A 22,325-nucleotide genomic window follows, 5' to 3' on the forward strand; every position below is an offset into this window, starting at 1 on the left:
AGCCGGGAGTCATTCATGATCACGATGGCAACATCCTGCCACTGAGGCAGCTCCAACCACCTTCTTACCATCAGATTTACACAGACAAGAGTCAAACGCCAGTAATTCAGCCTCCAAATTCCGGGGGACACATGCCAGGCTCTTCCAAGGCCTTCTCCCACGTGCTGGACTCCAGTCCCCTGGCAGGCATCCAGCTACAGGGAGAGGCTCGACCTCTCCTCTGGACAAACACCTCCTGGTTGAGTGCCTCCCTGCAGCACCCTCACTTGGCCTGACGTAGAGAGAAATCACTCTTGCCTCTTCTGAGGGGATGAAAACTCCGAAGCTGCTGAGCTAAGCAAGGTATACAGATGCTTTTACCCCTGTGCCTTCGCTCATGATGTTACATCTGCCTGTCTCCTTGATTATTTCTAACTGCCACTCCTTCAGAGTTAAGTCAACATTTTGTTTATATTAATGCAACAGACACTGAGTACCATTCAAGCACTGCTTCCTCCACCATCTCAGCCACATTTTGTTCCTACATATCACTATGGCACTGTGAAGTGTCTACTCCTAGTCGTTTTCCCACAAGAATGTGAATCCTTGAGGGCAGAAACGTTCTGCATGGTGCCCAACACAGAGTAGGTGCTCTTAAAATGACTGCTAAGTAGAATCTGTGGATAAAGCGTATTTGCCGAGCTTAACTTATTCCTACTTCTTTTGAAACAACTTGCCTTTCTCGGCTTTCTTCCTCTTTAGAAGTCCTTCTAATTCACATACAAGATCATGAGGCTGCTCTCCAGAGAACTTCCAGGACAATGAATGCTCTGAAATCAGTCTAGCTAGGGAAGCAGCTGCGGTTTTGCTCCCTATTTCCATCTTACTACAATAACACCACTCCAGCTCAGGGTTTGGCTGCATTTAATTTATCAAAGATCATGAGACAAACGAATACTGAACGGCTGAGGTATAGAGTATAATCTGTTGACCTTGCTTACACTCCATCCAAAATTCACAGTAACTACAATAATTGAAGCGAACATAAGGGATAAGCACACTATCTCCACAAACATCAAATGCAGTAAAAAACATGTGACGGCATTCACAAAATCTAAAGAATACACATAATCTATCTTATAATGCACGGATTCAAACTTCAATCTCATTCTAATGGGCTACCGCTAGGGAGATAAAACTTGTTTTAAAGAAAAATTGTACACAGAATAACCATATAAGTTTCCTGGTGATTCTCACTAAGGCTTCAATGTATTTTCTTATTGAAACAATCAAAGAAGCTCTTGGCAAAAAGATTTGATATTGGTGTCAGAATAACGTAAGAATTGAAACTATTTATAATGTAAAAATTTTGTTTAAAGCAGATATATCACTTCTTATTTTTCTCATTTTGAAAAGAAGCTATGTTTCATTCAGTGATAATTCTTCTCTCATTCTATCAGAGAATCTGGACAAAGGCAATATTTCAACTAAAATCAGTTCTGAAGGATCTTTTATGAATACGCATAATGCAGAAGACCCCAATTAAATTTCCAACAAAGCACTGCCATTTTCAGTAAACAAAGTCATCTCAGTAGGGTCACACTACTTGCAAAAACTGCAGCCTAGAAATTAATTACTAGTGTGACATATGTCAAAACAAATTTTTAAAAGAATAGAATGCAGTTGTAACCATGTGTTTTATCTGTTTGTATGCAAAACCAGTAATGCCTGGCATGTAAATATATTCATTTATTCAGGATCTCTCAGAAAAACAAAAAAGGTTCAGTGCCCCCCTGGTTTGTGGTACCCCGGTGAAATCTGAGTAAATCACACATGTTTAGTGATTCAGAAAATAAGTACAGAATGAAGATATAGTGTGGGTGATATTTTTGAAAGACAGAAGTCACCGTCACACAAATAAACTAATTTTGAAACATTCAGTTTTCCATCAAAGGAAGTTTTTCAAAGATCTACATACCACACTACACTAAAGGCTGTTACCTTGTGGAAATCAAAGCTTTAAATAACATGTAACAGTGCTGGTGTTTCATAAAAAAGATTGTAGTATATAGTAAAAAACAAAACACACAAAAACTACCTGGGAATAAAACTAGGGATTTCAAACAATTTCAATGTTCTGCTAATCATAGCAGTATTTATTTAAATTAAAAACATTTCAATGTTCTGCTAATCATAGCAGTATTTATTTAAATTAAAAACATTTTTATAAATGCAAATATTTTAGCACCCAGTGAACTCCAAGTAGAAAAAAGAATACAGAGCAAAGGTATGCAGATTCCCCTTTGTATTTTCTTTAATAGGAAATTATGTGCCAATCCTTTTCACAACATACACATATGTATACATATATATGTGTGTGTATATATCAAATCATCATCACACTGTACATTTTAAATACCTTACAAGTTTAGTTGTCAATTATATCTCAATAAAGCTGAAAAAAAAAAATCCTAGGAGTTAAACTCTTAAAAAAAAAAAAACTATATCCCGAACCAGACAAAGACTGTCATAAATCTTGCATAAATCAACTTCTGAACTTCAAAATATTGTCCTCTATGTGAGGGGAAAAAGTAAAACATACTTCCGACAGGAAGATACTGACATCACTTTGCTTTTTCAACAGCAAAAGAAATGTACTGAATCCCCGACTTTCAGAGTTAGAGGTCACAGAGGTGAAGTGGCTGCTGGGGGCACCCTGCGTGGGCGACCTGCAGGGCCAGCACCCCAGTCCCAACCGAATGCCCCAGCTCATTGTACCTTGTTATCGGGAAGACAAGAGCTGACTGCACGATACAGACTTTTGAGACACTTGTTTCTTCAACTGCTTCTTTCATTACTAAGTTTTCATTAATTCTGTGTATTCTGGTAATTAACTTGGTATCTTACCCTTAGTAGTTGTTTCTTACTATTTCGGCCAAAGCAGACATTCAGCCACCCTAGCAACAACCACGCCACAGGATGGGTGCCATTCTGACCAGGGAGACTACTCTTTCAGCAAACCCATTCTACCCATTCGTTAGATCTAAGAACCAGGATAAGACTAAACGGTGTTTCAAAAAGTGATCACAAATTCTCTTTTTAATTTTTTAAAGCAGGTTCTCTGAATAACTTTATTCGTATCATTCTTTTGCACTTCAATACTGGAAATTAAGTGAGTTACCTCTCTTAAAACTGTGCTTTTGTAGCCTCGATACAATCCTTGGATGCCCTGAAACAAACAAAAGGCCAAGAGCTCAGAAAGTTAGAATAGCAAGAGTTCTGAATGACATTCTGAAAAAGGCAGATCTACCTTTCCTGAAGTCGGAGTTTTAAAACAGTCACAATGACCACAGTTCCGTAAGAGGTTAAAGGTTATAAACTCAAGTATAAAAGGCTCAGGTCAGCTCCCTTTAACATGGGAACATCTCTAAAATAATCAAACAGACTATTTCAGTTGTTTTCAACATTTCTGCTCCTGAAAAATCATACTTGAGATACTTTAAAAATATTTCCAAAAGCAAAAGCACACAAAATGCCAATCATCCTTTCATATAAAAACAGAATTGTATTTCATAGTTTCAATCAGAAGACATCAGCAATTAATCTCTCCACAGTGATAAATATCTCTGGACAAGCCTTGGCTTACTTAACTGTCCACATGACTCACAACAGGGTCCCTCTACTGGATTGATCTCATGATTCTATGATTAAATACTCAGTAACTCCTCACCTAAGTGACAAAGGGACCATTAAGAAGAATAACTTTTTCCTTTTTTTAAAGATTTTTATTTATTTAACAGAGATAGAGAGCACAAGTAGGCAGAGCGGCAGACAGAGGGAGAGGGAGAAGCAGGCTCTCCACCGAGCAGGGAGTCCAATGCGGGGCTCGATCTCAGGACCCTGGGATCATGACCTGAGCCGAAGGCAGCCGCTTAGCCGACTAAGCCACCCAGGCGCCCCAAGAATAACGATTCTAAAACCTAGACTCAATGAAAATTTCCACGTGACTGATTACTGTTTAAAAAAAAAAAAGGCTTCTGGGGTGCCTGGGTGGCTCAGATGGTTAAGCGTCTGCCTTCAGCTCAGGTCATGATTCCAGGGTCCTGGGATCGAGCCCCACATCAGGTTCCTGGCTCAGCGGGGAGCCTGCTTCTCCCTCTCCCTCTGCCTCTGCCTCCCCGCAACCCCCGCTCAGGCTCTCTCTCTATCTCTGTGTCTCAAATGAATAAATAAAATCTTTAAAAAAAAAAAAAAAGGCTTCTGTAAAAAATACAAAGAAAAGCAGCTCAATGGTCCCTAGTAATAGGGCCAGCAAGACTGACTTCTGACCCATAACGTAACATTAACAAGTAAAAAAGGAATTTTAATATAAACATTATGATGCTAGTCACTATGTCCATTACTATACTTCTCTTCCATGGGTCCTCAAGTTCTGTAGTAACATTTTAATATGATATCTTAATTTACATTTTTACGATTTATTCCATGTCTGATTCTGAAACTACTACAGGACAATTACAATGTAGGACATGTACACAGTAGTGATACTTGGTATGTACTGTTTAGAAATTTGGGGGGGAAAATTAAAATTAAAATTTGAAAACAAAGAAAAGGCAAAGATAATCTTAGTATTAAAAAGGTACTGTGACTGGGCATTAAATTTAGCTTTATGGTCTCTTCTAAGACTCCTGGGATAAGAATCACAATGTTCATAAAAGCTACTATAAAATCGTTCTCAATAAAGAAAAAAAGTTTAAAAACACATCTCACCTCTGTATATAAGATATTAGAGAAAATCTGAAATGTTCTCGAAGAAGCAGATACCTGTGCCCTCTGCTTAACCACTTCAGAAGGAACTCGAATCAGGCAGGCAACCTAAAATACATAATTTAATTACATCCTAAAAAAAGAAGTAACTGCTATGAAAATTGAAATTCTTTTCATAAGCAAAAAACTATAGTTAAAAAGTGATAATGCACAGGCTCAGTGCAAGATGTCAAAAGGTATTTTTTCAGCTTAAAAACCTTAGACCCTTAATGGACATGCATTATTTTGTCAGCCCAGAACCTACCCTCCCTTGTCCTGTACTGATCCTTTTGCATGTTGTGCTAAGCCCATCTCTCTGTAAGCCCCTCAAATGGCAAGAAACACATTTACTTATTCTGAATCCCCAACACCTAGAACTGCATCATCTAGTGATCACATGAAAATAGGTTGAAAGAATGAACCAAAGGGGCTTTTGCTTTACTGTCAATAATGCACACATCAATAGAGGCAAGACTGCTCATCAGCTGGTTATAACTCATTTTCTACTTCGCCACCAACCCTAGCCTCAAGAGGCTCCCAAACCCAGCACCTCAGACCACCGCCATGAAACAACTGAGGAGAAACTCCAGGTACTCTTGAGCCCTGCTCCAGCATTCAAGTTGACTTAGGTCCTGACTGGTCCATATTCACACCTGAGTGGTCAACAACCAATATTCCAGAAATTTTTTAAAAAAGATTTACCTACTTATTTAAGAGAGAGAGAGCAAGGGGAGGGGCAGAGGGAGATAGAATCCCAAGCAGACTGTGCTGAATGCAGAGCCCAATGCAGGGCTCGATCCCATAACCCTGAGACCATGACCCGAGCTAAAATCAAGAGTCGGCTGCTTAACCAACTGAGCCACTCAGGTGCCCCTCCAGAATTTTTAAAATATTTTTATCTTTGTACTTAACATTAGATTACCTATATATATAGTTACATAGACTTGAAAAAACAAAGTGGGATTTTATTTTTTCTGCCTACCAGCACTTCTAAATTCTCTAAAACCAATAGGTATTACCTACTTGATAAGTTTCTTTAACATAATATCAAAGGGTAAATATATCTGCTATGGACCAAAGATTTTAATTGAGGGAGAATACAAAATGAAAGGGCTAACTTAAAATATGCTTTTCAGGGTAGCTCAGTAGGTTGAGCATCTGCCTTCAGCTCAGGTCATGAACTCAGGGTCCTGGGATGGAGCCCCACATGGGGCTCTTTGCTCAGTGGGGAGTCCGCTTCTCCCTCTCCCTCTGACCCTCCCCCAACTTGTGTTCTCCCTTTCCCTCTAATAAATAAAATCTTTAAAAATAATAAAATAAGACATGCTTTTCAAAGCAATCACACTTATTAGTCTTGACAAATACTTAATTTAGAGATAATCACACACACAAAAAAAACAGATTAAACACCTTACCACCAAGGCCTAAAACTGGGTATAAATCATGTTACTCTTGATAAGTGTGTAAACTTTTAAATCCATACTTATAAACCGGACATAAAACAAAGTTCATTGAAACTTACATGAACCTAAAAGGATAGCTCCCAGCATCTAAAACTCATTAAAGAAATGAAAATAAATAAATAAAAAAGGAAAGAGAAAAGAAAGAAAAGTTTCACTAACTCCTTGTATTTTTCAATTCAAGAGGTGAAGAGTGAAGTACGACCCCAATATGTCAAGAAAATAGGAATTGTCTACTCGTGTGGCTTGGCATAAATATTTATGGAACTTCATGCTTCATAACCCTTCATGTTCTTACATTATGTTTTTATTTCTTAAAAATACAGAAGCAAAACAAAAACTCTGCAAAGGTTCTGGGATGAAAAGCAATCTCGCTAACTGAAGAGGTACAAAGCAGCTAGCATGGCCTCCTGACTTGCGCAGCACAGCCATTTCGGCAGAAGAGAGAGGCCACTGTCTACTTCCTCCAGTAACTCTGCTGCCTTCGATTTGGTTTTCTATTAACTCTGATCTTTCTTGGATTTGAATTTGAGCCACAACAGGGTATTTCACTGCACAAGAACAAAAGCACGTTACAGGACTGTGATTCCAGGAAAGGAAATAATGTCATCTGTGGGTCTCTTGGTAAATCCATTCTTTAGAGCATTCTTTCCTCACAAATCTAGGGTTCAGTACAAATCCATGACACAGGAATGGTGGCATTTTCATTAAACCCAAGAGTGTTTTGTATGTCAAAGGTCTATCAAAAGACAAAATGACTAAGGTTTTACATAAAGAAAATACATGTTCCTCTCTTTTATCAACATTAAAATACAATACTGGCTTCATTAGAATTAAACATACCAAAAACATGATAAACTTCAGATTAAAAACTGATTATAATAGAGTGCCTGGGTGGCTCAGTCGTTTAGCATCTGCCTTCGGGTCAGGGCATGATCCCAGGGTCCTGGGATCGAGCCCCACATCAGGCTCCCTGCTCAGTGGGAAGCCTGCTTCTTCCTCTCCCACTCCCCCTGCTTGTGTTCCCTCTCTCACTGTGTCCCTCTCTGTCAAATAAATAAATAAAATCTTTTTAAAAAAATTGATTATAATGAAGCTGCTATCAAGATTTTTTCTTTGACATAAATAAACACTTACCTGGCAAGTTTTTTAATTTATTTTTGCAATGGAGAGCTGAATGTCTCCTTTTAGTATTTATTAAACGCCAAGATGCAGAACTATAGGTCATAAGACTAAGTGTGTGAAAAGGGGAAAAACTACAGTGAACTTCGGCCTCCCATTTGGTAAAAGGAATGACGGCACGGGGTGCCTGGGTGGCTGAGTCGTTAAGCGTCTGCCTTCGGCTCAGGTCATGATCCCAGGGTCCTGGGATTGAGCCCCACATCGGGTTCCCTGCTCAGCAGGAAGCCTGCTTCTCCCTCTCCCACTCCCCGCTTGTGCTCCCTCTCTCGCTGTGTCTCTCTCTGTCAAATAAATAAATCTTTAAAAAAAAAAAAAAGGAATGACGGCAAAGGAGAAAGAGGGAGAGAGATGCTGCTAAATCTCTGGACCTTTCATTGCCACAGCCACCTTCCACAACTCCATACCTCACTGCCAGCTAGTCACAGTATCACTTCTTTTTTTTTTTAAAGATTTTATTCATTTGAGAGAGAGAGAGAGAACACACACAGCAGGGGGAGGGGCAGAAGGAGATGGAGAATCAGGCTCCCCACTAAGCAGGGAGCCCAACGTGGGGCTCGATCCCAGGACCCTGGGATCATGACCTGAGCTGAAGGCAGATGCTTACCCGACTGAGCCACCCAGGCACCCCTGTCCTCTCACTCCTGAAATGCTCTTCAAGGTCAGTGGGCATCACCGATAGTGCCTTCCATTAACATTACATCCTTTCCCCAACTACGCCAGCACAGCTCACAATAACTTACCTGATTTTTATTTTTCTCCGGGAAACCTAATCAACAGCCTGTAAATATGCCTCTGGTATTAGAAGCCAATTGTCAGCATGTTTAAATACATACAAATCTGAGACAGTAGTTATTAAAGGTCAGAGCACTACTTGGCTTAGGAAGGAAGGGTGAAACCCATATCTTTTGCTTATCATCTCCAGAATTATTTCTCATCAAAGATCGTATTTATATACTATAATAAACTTAAATAATAATAATAAACTTAAATTTTCAAAGTTTAGTATCAGCTAATTCTTCAAGTTTAGACAGGCAAATCTATAGTAAGTTCCGTGGAGAAACCTAAATAAGGTGAATACAGCCAAAATTTAATCACAAAGCAAAGGCTGCTTTTGACTTGGCAGAGTAAACTCCAATGTGGCAAATTAATATGAGGGAGAGAAACCTCATGACGCCCTGAAAATTTTTGAAATGCGCAATTTACTTACTTGCATTTTATTTTACATTCTTTGGGTAGTTCTCAAAATTCTGGGAAGCAGGTTTCCAAATTAATATATAGGGTATATCTTTCTGTAATACCATCATTTAGAATCAAAACCCCTGTAACTGAACAATTCATCTGTGTGTCAATTCTGCCATCTCCTGGTTACAAATGGAATCACAGCTGGTGATAAAATAATCCTAACAGCAATTTCTAACTCCTAATTTACCATCCTTAGGGTTTAAATTTTATCCGTGGATAGGGGGACATAAGTTCATCATACCTGTCTCACTTTTAAGACTCTTTCCACTTACATAAATAGCCAATAGGCATTAGAAAAAAAATTTTTAATTTTTGTAGCTATTAGTCTTCTCTTGTCTGATAAAACTACTGTCCTTGATTATCTAGACTCTGGACAGAAAGTTAATAGTCTTCTCAACAAAAATAATTACATCATCTTTTAGGCTTTGCTTCTGAAGGTTGTTCATACCATTTTACACAAGGCTTAAGCCTTAAATGGCTTTTTCACTTTTGTTCCTTTCCGTAACAGAAATGAGCCATGACTTCACAGGAGGTGACAAAGGCCCCACGGACAGATGCACAGATTGCAACCAACATCAAACCTGACAGTGAAGGAGACTGGCATTTAATGCTAACTGTATTAGTTTCCTATTGCTGTTCTGACAAATTACCACACATTCAGAGGCTTAAAATAACACAAATTTACTCTCACAATCGTGGAGGTCAGAATTCCAAAATAGGTCCTACTAAGCTGAAATCCAACTAGTCAGCCAGGTGGTGTTCTTTCTGGAGGCTCTGAAGGAGCATCTATTCCCTCTATCTGCATTCTGTGGTTTGTGGTCCCCTTCTCCCTTTTCAAGACAGAGCACAGCATCTTAAAACCTCTCTCCCCGACACTCCGGCATTCCTCTTATAAGGACCTTTATAATTATACTGGGCTCACCTAGATAATCCAGGAAAATCTTCCCATCTCAAGATCTCTAACTTTATCTGATCTGCAAAGTCCTTTTTGCCATGCTAGGTAACATATTCACAGGTTTTAGGGTCTAGGACATCTTTAGGGGAACATGATTCTGTCTACCATAGTAACCAAGAGCACATTTTAGAACTGTGACCTTTTCTTATTTTAAGAAACCCGCAACGGGGCACCTGGCTGGCTGGGTCAGTGCAGCACACAACTCTTGATCTTGGGGGTGTCAGTTTGAGCTGCATGTTGGGTGTAAAGATTATTTAATAAAATCTTCTAAAAATAAAAGAAAAACCCTACAGTGATCAGAGTTCACAATATTACCCAAGTAATACACATCTCGTCTCTAGCTTTGCACCACTTCTGCCATTTTTAAAATATTTCATTAAAAGTAGAAGATGAAGGTGCTCCTGGAAGCACGCAGAGAAGTAGCTCACTCTTCATTCTACAGTGGTGTTTTACTGTCCACAGCAGCTGGGAAACCTTCAACAAGTCACTGAAATTCTTTGAATTCCAATTTCTTCATCTTCTGAACTGATTCCCTCCCACAACTATAAAACTTTACAACTGTGCCAAATATGGCACTTTGTGTGGCATGGACTGGAACCAACGTTTACTGGACCCTTCACAGATCAGATGCTAGGCTACACACTTTGTAAGTAATGTGTCACTTCATCCTTAGAACTGTGAGTGGGGTAGCATTAACCCTGTTTTTTAAGATAAGGCAAATAGCAGCTCAGGGAGGCTAAGTAAATGGCCTACCGACACACAGTAAACAGGCCATGTGACAAGTCAGAGTTCCAACCCTGATCTGTGTTACTTGCCAGCTCTATGATCCATATACGGCCCCCTTACAGAAGTCCTCAATATATCCTCTAGTTATATAATAAAAGTATTCAATTTCCAGTGTTAGACATAGAACAGGCATTCAAATATTGAAGAGTATACAATTACAAGTCAAAGCCATTTTCTAATAGTGGCATTTAATTTCTTATGTCACCAAGAACCCTAATCTTAACAAAAAAGTATCTGAAAAAGTAAAGGTTTGTCACCGACAAAGTGCAGGCTTGCACAGAAGTGGCCAATCCTACCTTTACTGGTTTGGTCCTTGGAGAGAAGTATTTGGTTTTTCCATTTACAATATAATGGCAATAACTGACCGGAACAATTTCAACTTCATCATCTTCCATGAAAATCTTGTTCACTATTTCTACAAAACTGAGCTTAATTTAATTGTGTTCCCCAAAACTGATACTGCTCTTAAGTAAAAAGCCAACACAGAGCTTCCCTGCCCTTTTGACCACTAACTAAACAAGACAGTCAATGAAATACACTCTCCTAGATCATGAATCAATACCACTGGAACTAATGCTGCATACCAAATCAGGGAAAGAAAAGAAAACTTATCAAACAGAAAACAATCTGAAACGTGTTTAAAAAGGAGGTCATCAAGAAATTGGGGGGATGGGGGTACCTGGGTGGCTCAGTCAGTAAGCAGCCAACTCTTGGCTTTGGCTTGGGTCATGACCTCGGGGTCTTGGGATGAAGACTCACATCAAGCTCCACGCTCAGCTGCGAGTCTGCTTGAGATTCTCTCTCCATCCCTCTCCCTTTGCACCCCTGCGCCCCCACTGCTCACCCTCTCTCACGCTCTCTCTCTTTAAAAATATATAAATAGGGGCGCCTGGGTGGCTCAGTCGTTAAATGTCTGCCTTCGGCTCAGATCATGACCCCAGGGTCCTGGGATCGAGCCCCGCATCAGGCTCTCCTGCTCCGCAGGAAGCCTGCTTCTCCCTCTCCCACTCCCCCTGCTTGTGTCCCCTCTCTCGCTGTGTAGAGTCTGTGTAGAGTATCTGTCAAATAAATAAAATCTTTTAAAAAAATAAAAATAAATAAATAAAAATATATAAATCTTAAAAAAAACACTGGAGGGATGACAGTGCAAACTGTTCTTTATAAAAGCCTCCCTGAAAGATGTCTCTGTACATTATTATACTTTAAGCAAGGTCATCATCAGACATGGGTCATGCCATGCCTGGACCGACTTCCAAGCTCTGTCTTCTTTCCCCTTCTTCTTCCCCCCTCTGCACATTCCTCAGGCTCAGATGGCTGGGACAGCTGGAGAGCAGGGTGTGCTTAGCTGACTTAGCTTGTAAGACTCTGTCAGAGAGTTTAAGCATGTGTACAACACACACACAACAGACTAACAAAGGCATCCATGAAGAAATATGCACTAGAGGAATGCTGGTGGAAGGGCTTTTGAAAGAATTTCTACCTGTATGTCAATCCACCTCTTATCCTCAAACTCACCTTCTCTCTCTGTACACCATGCCCCTGCCTTAGTTGAGCTCTGCTCATCTCTCTCTCTCCTGGGGCTTCTGTGGTAGTTTCCTCCCCTCCATTCAAACACCACGTCCACCTCCACACAGCTACCAGGAGAGGTCCTTAAAATCCTAACGAATGCGGTCCTTCTGTGCAGCCCAGGCCAAACTCCTTCCCCCAGCAGCCAAAAGGCCTCCAGTCCCCCTGCCCTGCCTCATTTCATGATAGACCAGTCACACCCACACTCCATTTAGAACTTGAAAGTGTCTAATAAGGACTTTTCATCAACTCAATACCCCTCCTTGCACCCACCCCCTTAACTAACAAAAATGTAGCTCAAGGACTCGCTGTTCTATCAGGCCTTTCCTGAATCAACACAGATCCAGACAAAACCAACCATTCCTTCTCTTCTCAGGCTCTCACTGTACCTTGTACTCACTTTTCGTAAAATACCTGTAACCCCTAAGTGTACTTACACCTTACACATTCATCTCGACCTGTAGATGGCAAGCCTCTTAAAGGCAGTATCTCATCTTGTCGTTTTATCCTCATTGTCTAGAGCACAGAAGGACTTTCTATCTAAATCCACACTTCCAGTTAAGGACAACAGGCATGGAAGAGGAAACAGAAGGGCTGAAGGAAAACAGCCTACATAACAGGAATCAAAGAGATCCAAGTGAGGAACAGATATGAAAGGGATGGGGTTTAAAGAATGACAGTGGAAAGCGAGTTACTTTTTAGATTCTTGAGATAATTTTTTGTGTAATTCTTATAGTTTAGGGTTCTTAGGAAGCTATGAAAATGTCTGTGTGTCTCAGGGACTTCAGGGCCTGAAGTGGAAAAAAAGGTTCCAGGGGAGCCTGGCTGACTCAGGCGGTGGAGCATGCGACTCTTGATCTCGGGGTCGTGAGTTTGAGCCCCATGTTGGGTGAGAGATTACTTAAAAAAAAATAAAATCTTGGGGCGCCTGGGTGGCTCAGTCAGTTGGGCATCCGCCTTCAGCTCGGGTCATGATCCCGGGGCTCTGGAATCGAGCCTCACGTCGGGCTCCCTGCTCAGCAGGAAGCCTGCTTCTCCCTCTCCCCCTGCTCATGCTTGCTCTCTCTGTCTCTCTCTCTCTCGTCAAATGAATAAATCTTTTTTAAAAAAATTAAAAAATAAAATCTTTTTAAAAAAAAGAGAAAAAGGTCCCCAGAAACACTAAGAAAGAAACAGAGCAGGGTAAAAGGGGGCCTTAGCACAAACCCCCCTGCATGTGCTTAAATACATCAGGAGAAGTGCTTGAGTGTAGTTAACTAGGGGACAGTGTGGCCTCAGCTTCTAACTGTACAGCAAGCTTCCTAGCAATACCTGTACATTTCTGCCTCCTTCCCCTTTATATACACAAGCAACTCCATCTGCAGCATCACTGTGGGCTTCCTCCTCAGTCAATAAGCACCGTTCACTTCCAGAGCAGCTGTCTTCTTTTCTACTCACCCTATCTCCATGGATGGATCATACCACTGCACACAAGTTTGGCAAAATATGACCACAACTGCAAACGAAAGTTACTCTCCACTAAAACACATTTCCAAAGTTGTCAACCCTTCTTCTATTATCTTGTTCAGTGGTTCTTCTAATAAAAAGATTAAAAAAAAAAAAAAAACTAAAATACGTTTAAATTTTTTTAAATTTTTAAAAGGAATTCAGGGTCTTTTTTTTTAAATATTTATTTATTTGAGAGAAAGAGTGTGTGCGCAAGTGGGGGAAGGGGCAGAGGGAGAGAATCTCAAGCAGACTTCCTGCTGAGCAAGGAGCCTAACATGGGGCTATATCTAATGACCCTGAGATCGTGACCTGAGCCGAAACCAAGAATCGGAGGCTTAACACTGAGGCACCCAGGTGCCCCTTAATTTTTTTTTTTTTTTTAATCGATCTCTACACCCAGTGTGGGCTTGAACACAACCCAGAGATCAAGAGTCGCACACTCCACACTAAGCCAGACAGGCGCCCCTATAAATACATTTTAGAACGTATTAACAACACAATCAAACATGGCTTAAACCCCCACCTGGAAAAACACAATGGTAACTAACACGCACTGTGCTTTGCTGCCCACAAGCACCCCTGACCGCATCAAGGAATGAACTTCCAAGGAGCCAATCCAGTGGGGAAGCTGAAAAAAAAAAATGAGGTGCTAATGACGCGCTTAATCCATATGCTGATAACCAATGAGCCCTGAATGGGCTACAGCACACAGAAGGTCCAAGGACCTTGTTAGATGATAGATAAGCTAAACAACATAAATTGCCTTCGTTTGCAGGGCTCTTAGATGGAATGGGCCTCGAAGAAAACGTCAGATCTGGGAACAACCCTCACTTTATTTTCAAAATCCAAATCAGTATGTCTGAGTGTGCTGCCACCCTCAGAACTCGCCAGTCTTTACTGAACTAAGCCTTTCAGGAACTCTACAAGTATCTAACTCAGAAGGAGACACAAGGAACTGCACTTCTGATCAGCATGTGGCACTCCTTGTGCCACTACGCCCAGGAGCTAACATATTCCTGAGTGTGGGACTGCTGAACCAACTCAGTCAAAATATTTAGTAGTGGGATATATTTAAATGTTTGATAACTCTAAATCAGTGGTGCTTAAATATCACTGAGTGCCAAAACCACCTAGGAATCTTGTTTAAAATGCAGGGTTCCTGGTGCCATCTCCAAAAATCGTCATTTGTAACCTACTGCCCAGGCGACTGAGTCTAAAGTAGGTGCTCTCTGGGCTACACTTGGAAAATTACTGTTAGAGGCTGTCAGAAAAGCATCTACAAAACATGATTTCCTAGCTTTCTCAATCCCATATTAGAATGTGGCCAGAAAGGATAATCAACCAGCATCTGTGTGTATAGGGACATCACACAGGTCACCCAAGCACACATTAAATGCAGAGTGGCTGCATTAGGCTGCAAAGAAATTTCAATATTCTTTTATTTCTGCAAACAACATGAACTTAGGCCAAAAGTAGGATAAGACCCGGGAAAAGTCAAATCTTAAAGACTTAAAAAAATCACTATGGCTGTCATGTTACACTATCTGCTGTATTAGAGTAAACCTACCCCCAACCCTTCTGATCTAATTACAGATTCTACTTCTCGCAGGGCGTCTTCTGTGTCTGATGAAAGCTGAGCTGTGAAATAATTGAGGTAGGGATTTAGAGATTTGGTGCAGCAAACTTCCTCATAAAAATGGCACGAATGGCCCTCTTACTATTGTTACATATTAAATCTTATTTGATCGATTTTACTGTATTCCAAATTACAAACATAAGGTAGAAGGTTGTAATTATAGTTTTATTGATTCGTCATTAAGTTTTAATCAAGGTGCTGGTACAGGGAATGGTTATTAGGGCAGCGTGCTTTTGTTTCTCTTTTATATACTTAAGAGTTGCTACAACAAAGTCATTGTGGACACAGTGGATACCAACAAAATGTGTTCCTGTTTCTAAGAAATCTATTTGCAATGTAACAATCTTCTATTGGGCGCCTGGGTGGCTCAGTCGTTAAGCGTCTGCCTTCGGCTCAGGTCATGATCTCAGAGTCCTGGGATCGAGTCCCACATCGGGCTCCCTGCTCGGCGGGAGGCCTGCTTCTCCCTCTCCCACCCCTCCTGCTTATATTCCATCTCTCACTGTGTCTCTCTCTGTCAAATAAATAAAATCTTTAAAAAAAAAAAAAAAAAAAAAAACAATCTTCTATCAAAGTAAATGTTACAGAACAATGACCCAACTGAACTATTTATTTTCTTTGTGTCTCTATACCTTTCTGAATATTGACAGCTATGGATGTTTTTGTTTTTCACTCCTTTTTATTCTACCCATGAAAATTTGTTTCTCCTAAATTCACCCATTTCTTTCTCTTACTTTTAGCAACCACACCTGTATGAATCGGAAACCAAGTTTATGCTCCATGAAACTGAAACAAGTTACTAAAATCGGAAGGCAGCATATACATTTCTCAAGCATTTATTGAGAAAACAGATACTAAATGGCTTTGGAAAGTTTTTTTTAAGAAAATGCAAAGATAGAGGCGCCTAGGTGGTTCAGTCGGTTAAGCATCTGCCTTTGGCTGAGGTCATGATTCCAGGGTCCTGGGGATCAAGCCCTGCTTCAGGCTCCCTGCTCAGTAAGGAGTCTGCTTCTCCCTCTCCCTCTGCCCCACCCGCCCAACCCCGACCCCGGCCCGTGTGCTAATAAATAAATAAAATCTTAAAAAAACAAACAAAAAAGTACAAAAAGATAACTGGAGCATCAGAACCAACATTTCCACAAACTCTAAAAATTTTTTCAACATATGACACTGTAACTAAATTTAAAATCAATCAAATATCAACATCAAGATATGTTTCACCTGTGAAGTCATTCTATGTACCTGCTAATGATCACTTTTTTTTTTTAAAGTTCACCAGGCATCACAGGAACTATAAAAAGGCATCTGACATTAGGCCTTACCACCTAAGGGACCATGGAAAGCCTAAGAGACACAATAAAAATACAACTGTCCCAGAACTGTTTATCTCCAGTGTTACAAACACTTGTTTTCTAGCTCACATCCACCTACACCACCTCCTACACCCAAGAGTTCACACACACACAATAAAACGATAAAGGCTTCAGTATTTTTTAAATGTCCGTTATAGTATTAGAATATACAGTATTTTCTAGATATGAAAAGATGTATCATTAACATGATTAATCTAACAACCATTATTTACCCTAATTATATATCACTTTTTATATTCTTCATAAGTCTAAGAGACAGGAAGTTTTTAAATTGAAGAAAGCCTATTCTTCAATATGGCAAACCAGCTTTCAGGCAAGATGGCCCTATGTGAAATGAAATAAGAGGCCAAATTCTTTTTGCTGCCTGTTCTCGGCAACATACTATAAAATATAAACCAAATATTGAATTTATGAGAATATTTAAACTTAGAGCAACACGCAATTCTAAAATAATGAGAGGCAAGAGTTGGTCACAAGGACAGACTTTCACAACCTGAGAGACACTGAAACTCTCACAACTTGTTATTCTTTAATATATATACTCAAAAAATACTGCATGTAATGAGGTTCTAAAGCCAGAACATAATCACAAAACAAAGAAAAAAAAAACTAAACCTAGGCTAATAGGTTAAAGGATTGTTTTTAAATTAAGTATAAATTGCTTTTAAATTGCAGTTTAAGCTAATTTTCCAGTACAATTCAAGCCCAGGAGTCCTTACTTCGGGTAAGAGTAGAGGGAATGAAAATGTCCAGAAATTCTATGCAAAATGTCCATGTATTCAATTTCTTGCAGAGACAGCCACAGGTTTCATTAGATTACTAAAGGGGTCCATGGCTCATGAAGTAATTACCACTTGCCACTCAGAAACTAATACACTGCTAGTCCCATCACTTTTCTAACTTCAGTAAATCATGAAGGCAATTAAAAAAAAAAAAAAATCCAGAGTTAACTTGGGTTCTGAAAAATCATTTTTAAAACAATGTCAAAGGAAGTTTTATGGGGCGCCTGGGTGGCTCAGATGGTTAAGCATCTGCCTTCGGCTCAGGTCATGATCCCAGGGTCCTGGGATCGAGCCCCACGTCCGGCTCCTGGCTCAGTGGGGAGCCTGCTTCTTTCTCTGCCTCTCCCCCTGCTTGTGCTCTCTCTCTCTCTCTCTGTATCCCTGTGTCTCGAGTGAATAAATAAAATCTTTAAAAAAAAAAAAAAAAGGAAGTTTTATAAAAGCCACTTTAGTGAATTTAATGTTTCTCGGGCTAAGTTCAACACTCTTCAAGGAACAGATTTCTTAGATTAAGAATTCACTTTACAGTGAAATCTTGCCATTTCCAACAACCTGGATGGATCTAAAAAGTATATGATTTCCCACCTATGTGGGATTTAAGAAACAAAGTAAAGAGAGAGAGAGACAAACCAAAAAAGACTCTTAACTACAGAGAGCAAATGGATGGCTACCAGAGGGGAGGTGGGGGGGGGGGGATGGGTAAAATAGGTGATGGGGATTAAGAGTACACTTATCACAGTGAACACCAAGTAATGTATAGAATTATTGAATCACTGTATTATACACCTGAAACTAATATGACACTGTATGTTAACTATACTAGAATTAGAATTCTTTAAAAAAATTCATTTTATAATAATGGAAAAGTAGAGGGTTTTATATATCCCAGATACAAAAAATACATTTTTAAGACACAAAAATACCAAAGAAGAGCAGAGATCATCTTTTGTCTTTATCAAACATCATAGCCACAACAATTCATATTATCACACAGAGTGACACTGCTTTTCTGTATAATAGACTATTTCCTCCATAATTCCTTTTCTCCTGGACTTCCCAGATATAATCTGATGTTTTCATCAACTAAAATGATATAATTAACTTAACGGCATTTCTTTAAAATAACTTTCTTTTAAAATATCTTAACACTTCCCAACTCCTGCTATGAGACATTTTGCCTTGATACCAAAACCAGCAAGACACAAAAAAAGTTATACACTTGCATCTCTTATGAATAAAGAAGCAGAAGTCCTCAACAAAATACTAGTAAACAAAACCTAGCACTAAGTAAAAAGTATTATATACCATGATCAAGTGAGATTTATCCCAGTAACGCATGAGTGGTTTAATGTTTGAAAATCAATTAATGTAACACACCATATCAGCAAAATAAAAAACAAAAGTCTCATGATTATCTCAATAGATGAACAGAAACATGGACAAAATTCAACCTTCACAGTGTAAAAAAAAAAAAATTCACCCAACAAACTATCCAATTTGATAAAGGATATCTATGGAAACCTCACAGCTAACAGCATACTTAATTAGTGAAACACTAAATGCCTTCTCCCTGAGATCAGAAAAAACGGAAGGGGCGCACTCCCGCCACTCCTATTCTACACTGCACTAGAGCTTCTAGCCTGGTCAATTAGGCAAGAAAAATGAAATAGAAGGCATAGAGAATGAAAAGAAAGAAGTATAACTACCTCTATTTGCAGGGGATATGATCTCGTGTATAGAAAATCCTAAGGAATCCACTAAACAGCTTTAGAACTGATTGATTAATGAGTTCTGCAAAGTTGCAGGATACAAGATCAATATATGAAAATGAATTCATTTCTGTAAGTAGCAATGAACTGAAAATGAATTTTTTAAAAAATTTCCATTTAGAACTGCACCAGAAAGAATAAATAAGAATAAATTAGCAAGAGGAGTGTAAAACTTATACTGTGAAACTACAAAACACTGTTGAAAAAAATTCAATAATACCTAAGTAAATGGAAAAATATCACCTATTTATAGATCGGAAAATTTAGTATTTTTAAGATAGCAACAGTCTCCTAATTGATTTACAGATTCAACGTGATCCCTATCAAAATCTAAGTTGCCTTTTTTATAAAATTGACAAGCTGATTCTAAAATTCACAAGAAAATGCAAGAGACCTGGACTAGGCAAAACAATCTTGACAGAGAAGAACAAAGTTGGAAGACTCGCACTTACTGATTTCAAAACTTACCACAAAGCTGCAATAATCAAGACTGTGTGGTACCCGCACAAGGACAGACATGGTGATCAACTGAATAGAACTGAGAAATGGAATGCCTATCTTGTCATTGCTTTCCAATTTTCCTCCATTATAATCAGACACCAAATGATCTGTACAACATCGTCTCTACACAACACTAAGTTGAAATTCACTTTGTTGTACTACATTTTTATTAATGTTCCAAGTATGCTAGAAAAAAACGAATAATCTTCAACTGTTAGGTGCAGAGCTCCATACATATCCATTAGGCCAATCTGTCATTTTCTTATTCACATCTTCTATGGTCTCAATAAATGTTTCTGCCTGCCTGGTCTTAAGACTTACAGATAGAAGTTTATCTCCAACAAAGATTATAGTTTTGGTGGGTGGGGGAATGGGTGAAATAGGTGATGGGGATTAAAGGGTACACTTATCATGCCGGAAGAAAAATTAAATTTTAAAAAATTACATTTCTATTCATTTCTCCTTGTACTTCTGGCAATCTCTCCTTTATAATTTGAGACTATATTATTTAGTCCAGGTTCAGTTTTATTACATGTCCCAAGAGCATTGTTCCTTGTATCACTGTACAATAGTCTCTTTGTTTTTTGGCTTTCAGTGTTTTTTTTGCCTGATACTGACATTACTTTATCAGCTCTTTTTCAGTTTGTATTTCTGTATCAGCTTGGGTTTATCAGACAAGTGGAACCACTATACGTGATAAGAATAAAGAGTTACTATAGATGTGAACAGTAATTGAGGGAGCTAATTAAGCAGGTTATGTAGAACGGTTGATTCTGCATCTAGTGTTAGGACAGAAATCAGAGGGCAGGCGATGGGCAAAGGTGAAATGGCCAAGAGCAAGGATAAACTGATCCTGTTTCTCACCAACCTCAATGACGTGGGTGACCTATAGTATAAGCTAGCATTCTTCACAGCAGAGCCCACATACCTAAGAATTTAGAAAAGCTGAAGGAGATGATCCAGTAGGAAGTGGAGAGGCTGTAGACCAGAGATGAGGTGTACGAACTGCAACAGTGCCTGACTCCAACACCAATCCTATAAGCATCAGCCCAACGACTGCTTCACTTCTACGTCACAAATGTTGTGTCAGTTTCTCTTGTAGCCAGCATAACCTGGAACCATCCTGGAAAGGGAGTTCTAGGAAATGGAGTTCCAGCTCAGTTATGCTGACACAATACAAAGCCACCACAATGTGCATGGGTATCTATTTCCATCTCCTTAATTTTCTTTCTGTAAAATAATGTTTTAAGTATGTCTCTTGAAAATAGCACATTGCTGTATATGTTAAGAAAAAAAAAAGAAGATAGCAGGAGGGGAAGAATGAAGGGGGGGAAATCGGAGGGGGAGACAAACCATGAGAGACGATGGACTCTGAAAAACAAACTGAGGGTTCTAGAGGGGAGGGCGGGGAGGATGGGTTAGCCTGGTGATGGGTATTAAAGAGGGCACGTTCTGCATGGAGCACTGGGTGTTATGCACAAACAATGAATCATGGAACACTACATCAAAAACTGATGATGTAATGTATGGTGATTAACATAACAATAAAAAATTTAAAAAAGAAAAGAAAATAGCACATTGCTGGATTTTTCTTTCATCCTATCTAGACTCTATCTTTTAACTATCATGTTTAATCCATTTACATTTATTGGTGTTTATGACTTTCATAACTTAAAAGAATTGTCTTTTAAAAATGAAATAATCATCTGTACCAGAGATACATGCATGATTTGCACTCCTTAAATATTTTATATGCATAACTTGTTACTTACCACTTCTCCAGCAGAGGCAGCCAACATATGCTTCACAGGCATTAAATATGAAGATGAATCAGTGTGCCACAACCATTTCACATATTCATAGGTGATAAAAAAAGCAGCAGCTGAAATTTAAAACAAACCAGTCTTTCACAAAGTTTAAATATATATTCAAACTGTTTAGAAATGTTTCTCAAAAAAAATTACAACTATTAAATTGTGAGGTAAGAGATAGAGAAAATAGTTGAACACATACTCTTCTTCCCTGCCCCACTCTTGTAGAATTTACGGAGTCCATGTTATATGCCCAAACCTGGACTTACAAAAATGCAAAAAACATGATCCCAGCCCTGAGGGAGCCTAACAGCTAACCTAACATTCACCATTTTATATTAATAAGTCACTTGACATTTTTTAGTAAACATTCTAGAATAAGATACGAATTTCTGTGATCCAAATTATCTTTACATAATAAAACAATCCACTACACTGATTCATAGACAGGTTAAAACTGAAAACATATGCTTTAAATAAAACATCTATTTGATAATGTTTTATTGCTGTTCACTCAAACTAACTATGGCTACTTTTTACTATGTCACCTTTACATCAAGGAAATAATCAACTATCTAATTACAACTGGAAATCAAAATCTCAAAAAGCTACCCCTATCACCATGAACTAATCTTAACTGCACAAAAGGGCTTTTAAAACCTGCCATGTACTGTTAATCAAAAGATGTTTATCACTTCCATAAAAGATAAGGCATGAAAGATAAATGAATGACAAATTCATCTTTTGAAGGACATTTGAACAAAATCACATTAAAGTCTAAAACACTCAGAAAATGAGCTTCATAGTGAAAATCAGTTTTCAACAGTTAAAGTCAACAAGCTTTTCAACTCTCCTCAGGCTGCTAACAAATATAAACACCGGGCCAAATGAGGACTCTTGTCCCTGAAGGAGTAATGACCAGTACAAACAGTTTTACATAACTTACATAGGTCCCTATTCCCACAGTGGTTCTCAATAAGGCTTTCCCT

General features: G+C 39.0%; 1 protein-coding gene across 3 annotated transcripts in view; it reads right to left on the bottom strand.

Moving 5' to 3' along the window:
• Window positions 1-22,325, bottom strand: part of SLC25A26 (solute carrier family 25 member 26) — a 127,188-nt gene that overhangs the window by 90,197 nt on the left and 14,666 nt on the right. For 2 of the 3 annotated variants that reach the window (XM_078076223.1, XM_078076216.1), the window contains 4 exons: window positions 21,298-21,407; window positions 13,988-14,092; window positions 4,750-4,854; window positions 3,161-3,208 (listed from right to left, as the gene is read on the bottom strand). In XM_078076223.1, the coding sequence (XP_077932349.1) occupies window positions 3,161-3,208; window positions 4,750-4,854; window positions 13,988-14,092; window positions 21,298-21,339 (300 nt within the window). In that variant the 5' untranslated portion in view covers window positions 21,340-21,407. The remainder of the gene's footprint in view (window positions 1-3,160; window positions 3,209-4,749; window positions 4,855-13,987; window positions 14,093-21,297; window positions 21,408-22,325) is intronic. The other variant, XM_036074658.2, reaches the window with a different exon arrangement.

This window comes from Halichoerus grypus, chromosome 1 (genome assembly GCF_964656455.1).
Source record: "Halichoerus grypus chromosome 1, mHalGry1.hap1.1, whole genome shotgun sequence".
Taxonomy (NCBI): domain Eukaryota; kingdom Metazoa; phylum Chordata; class Mammalia; order Carnivora; family Phocidae; genus Halichoerus; species Halichoerus grypus.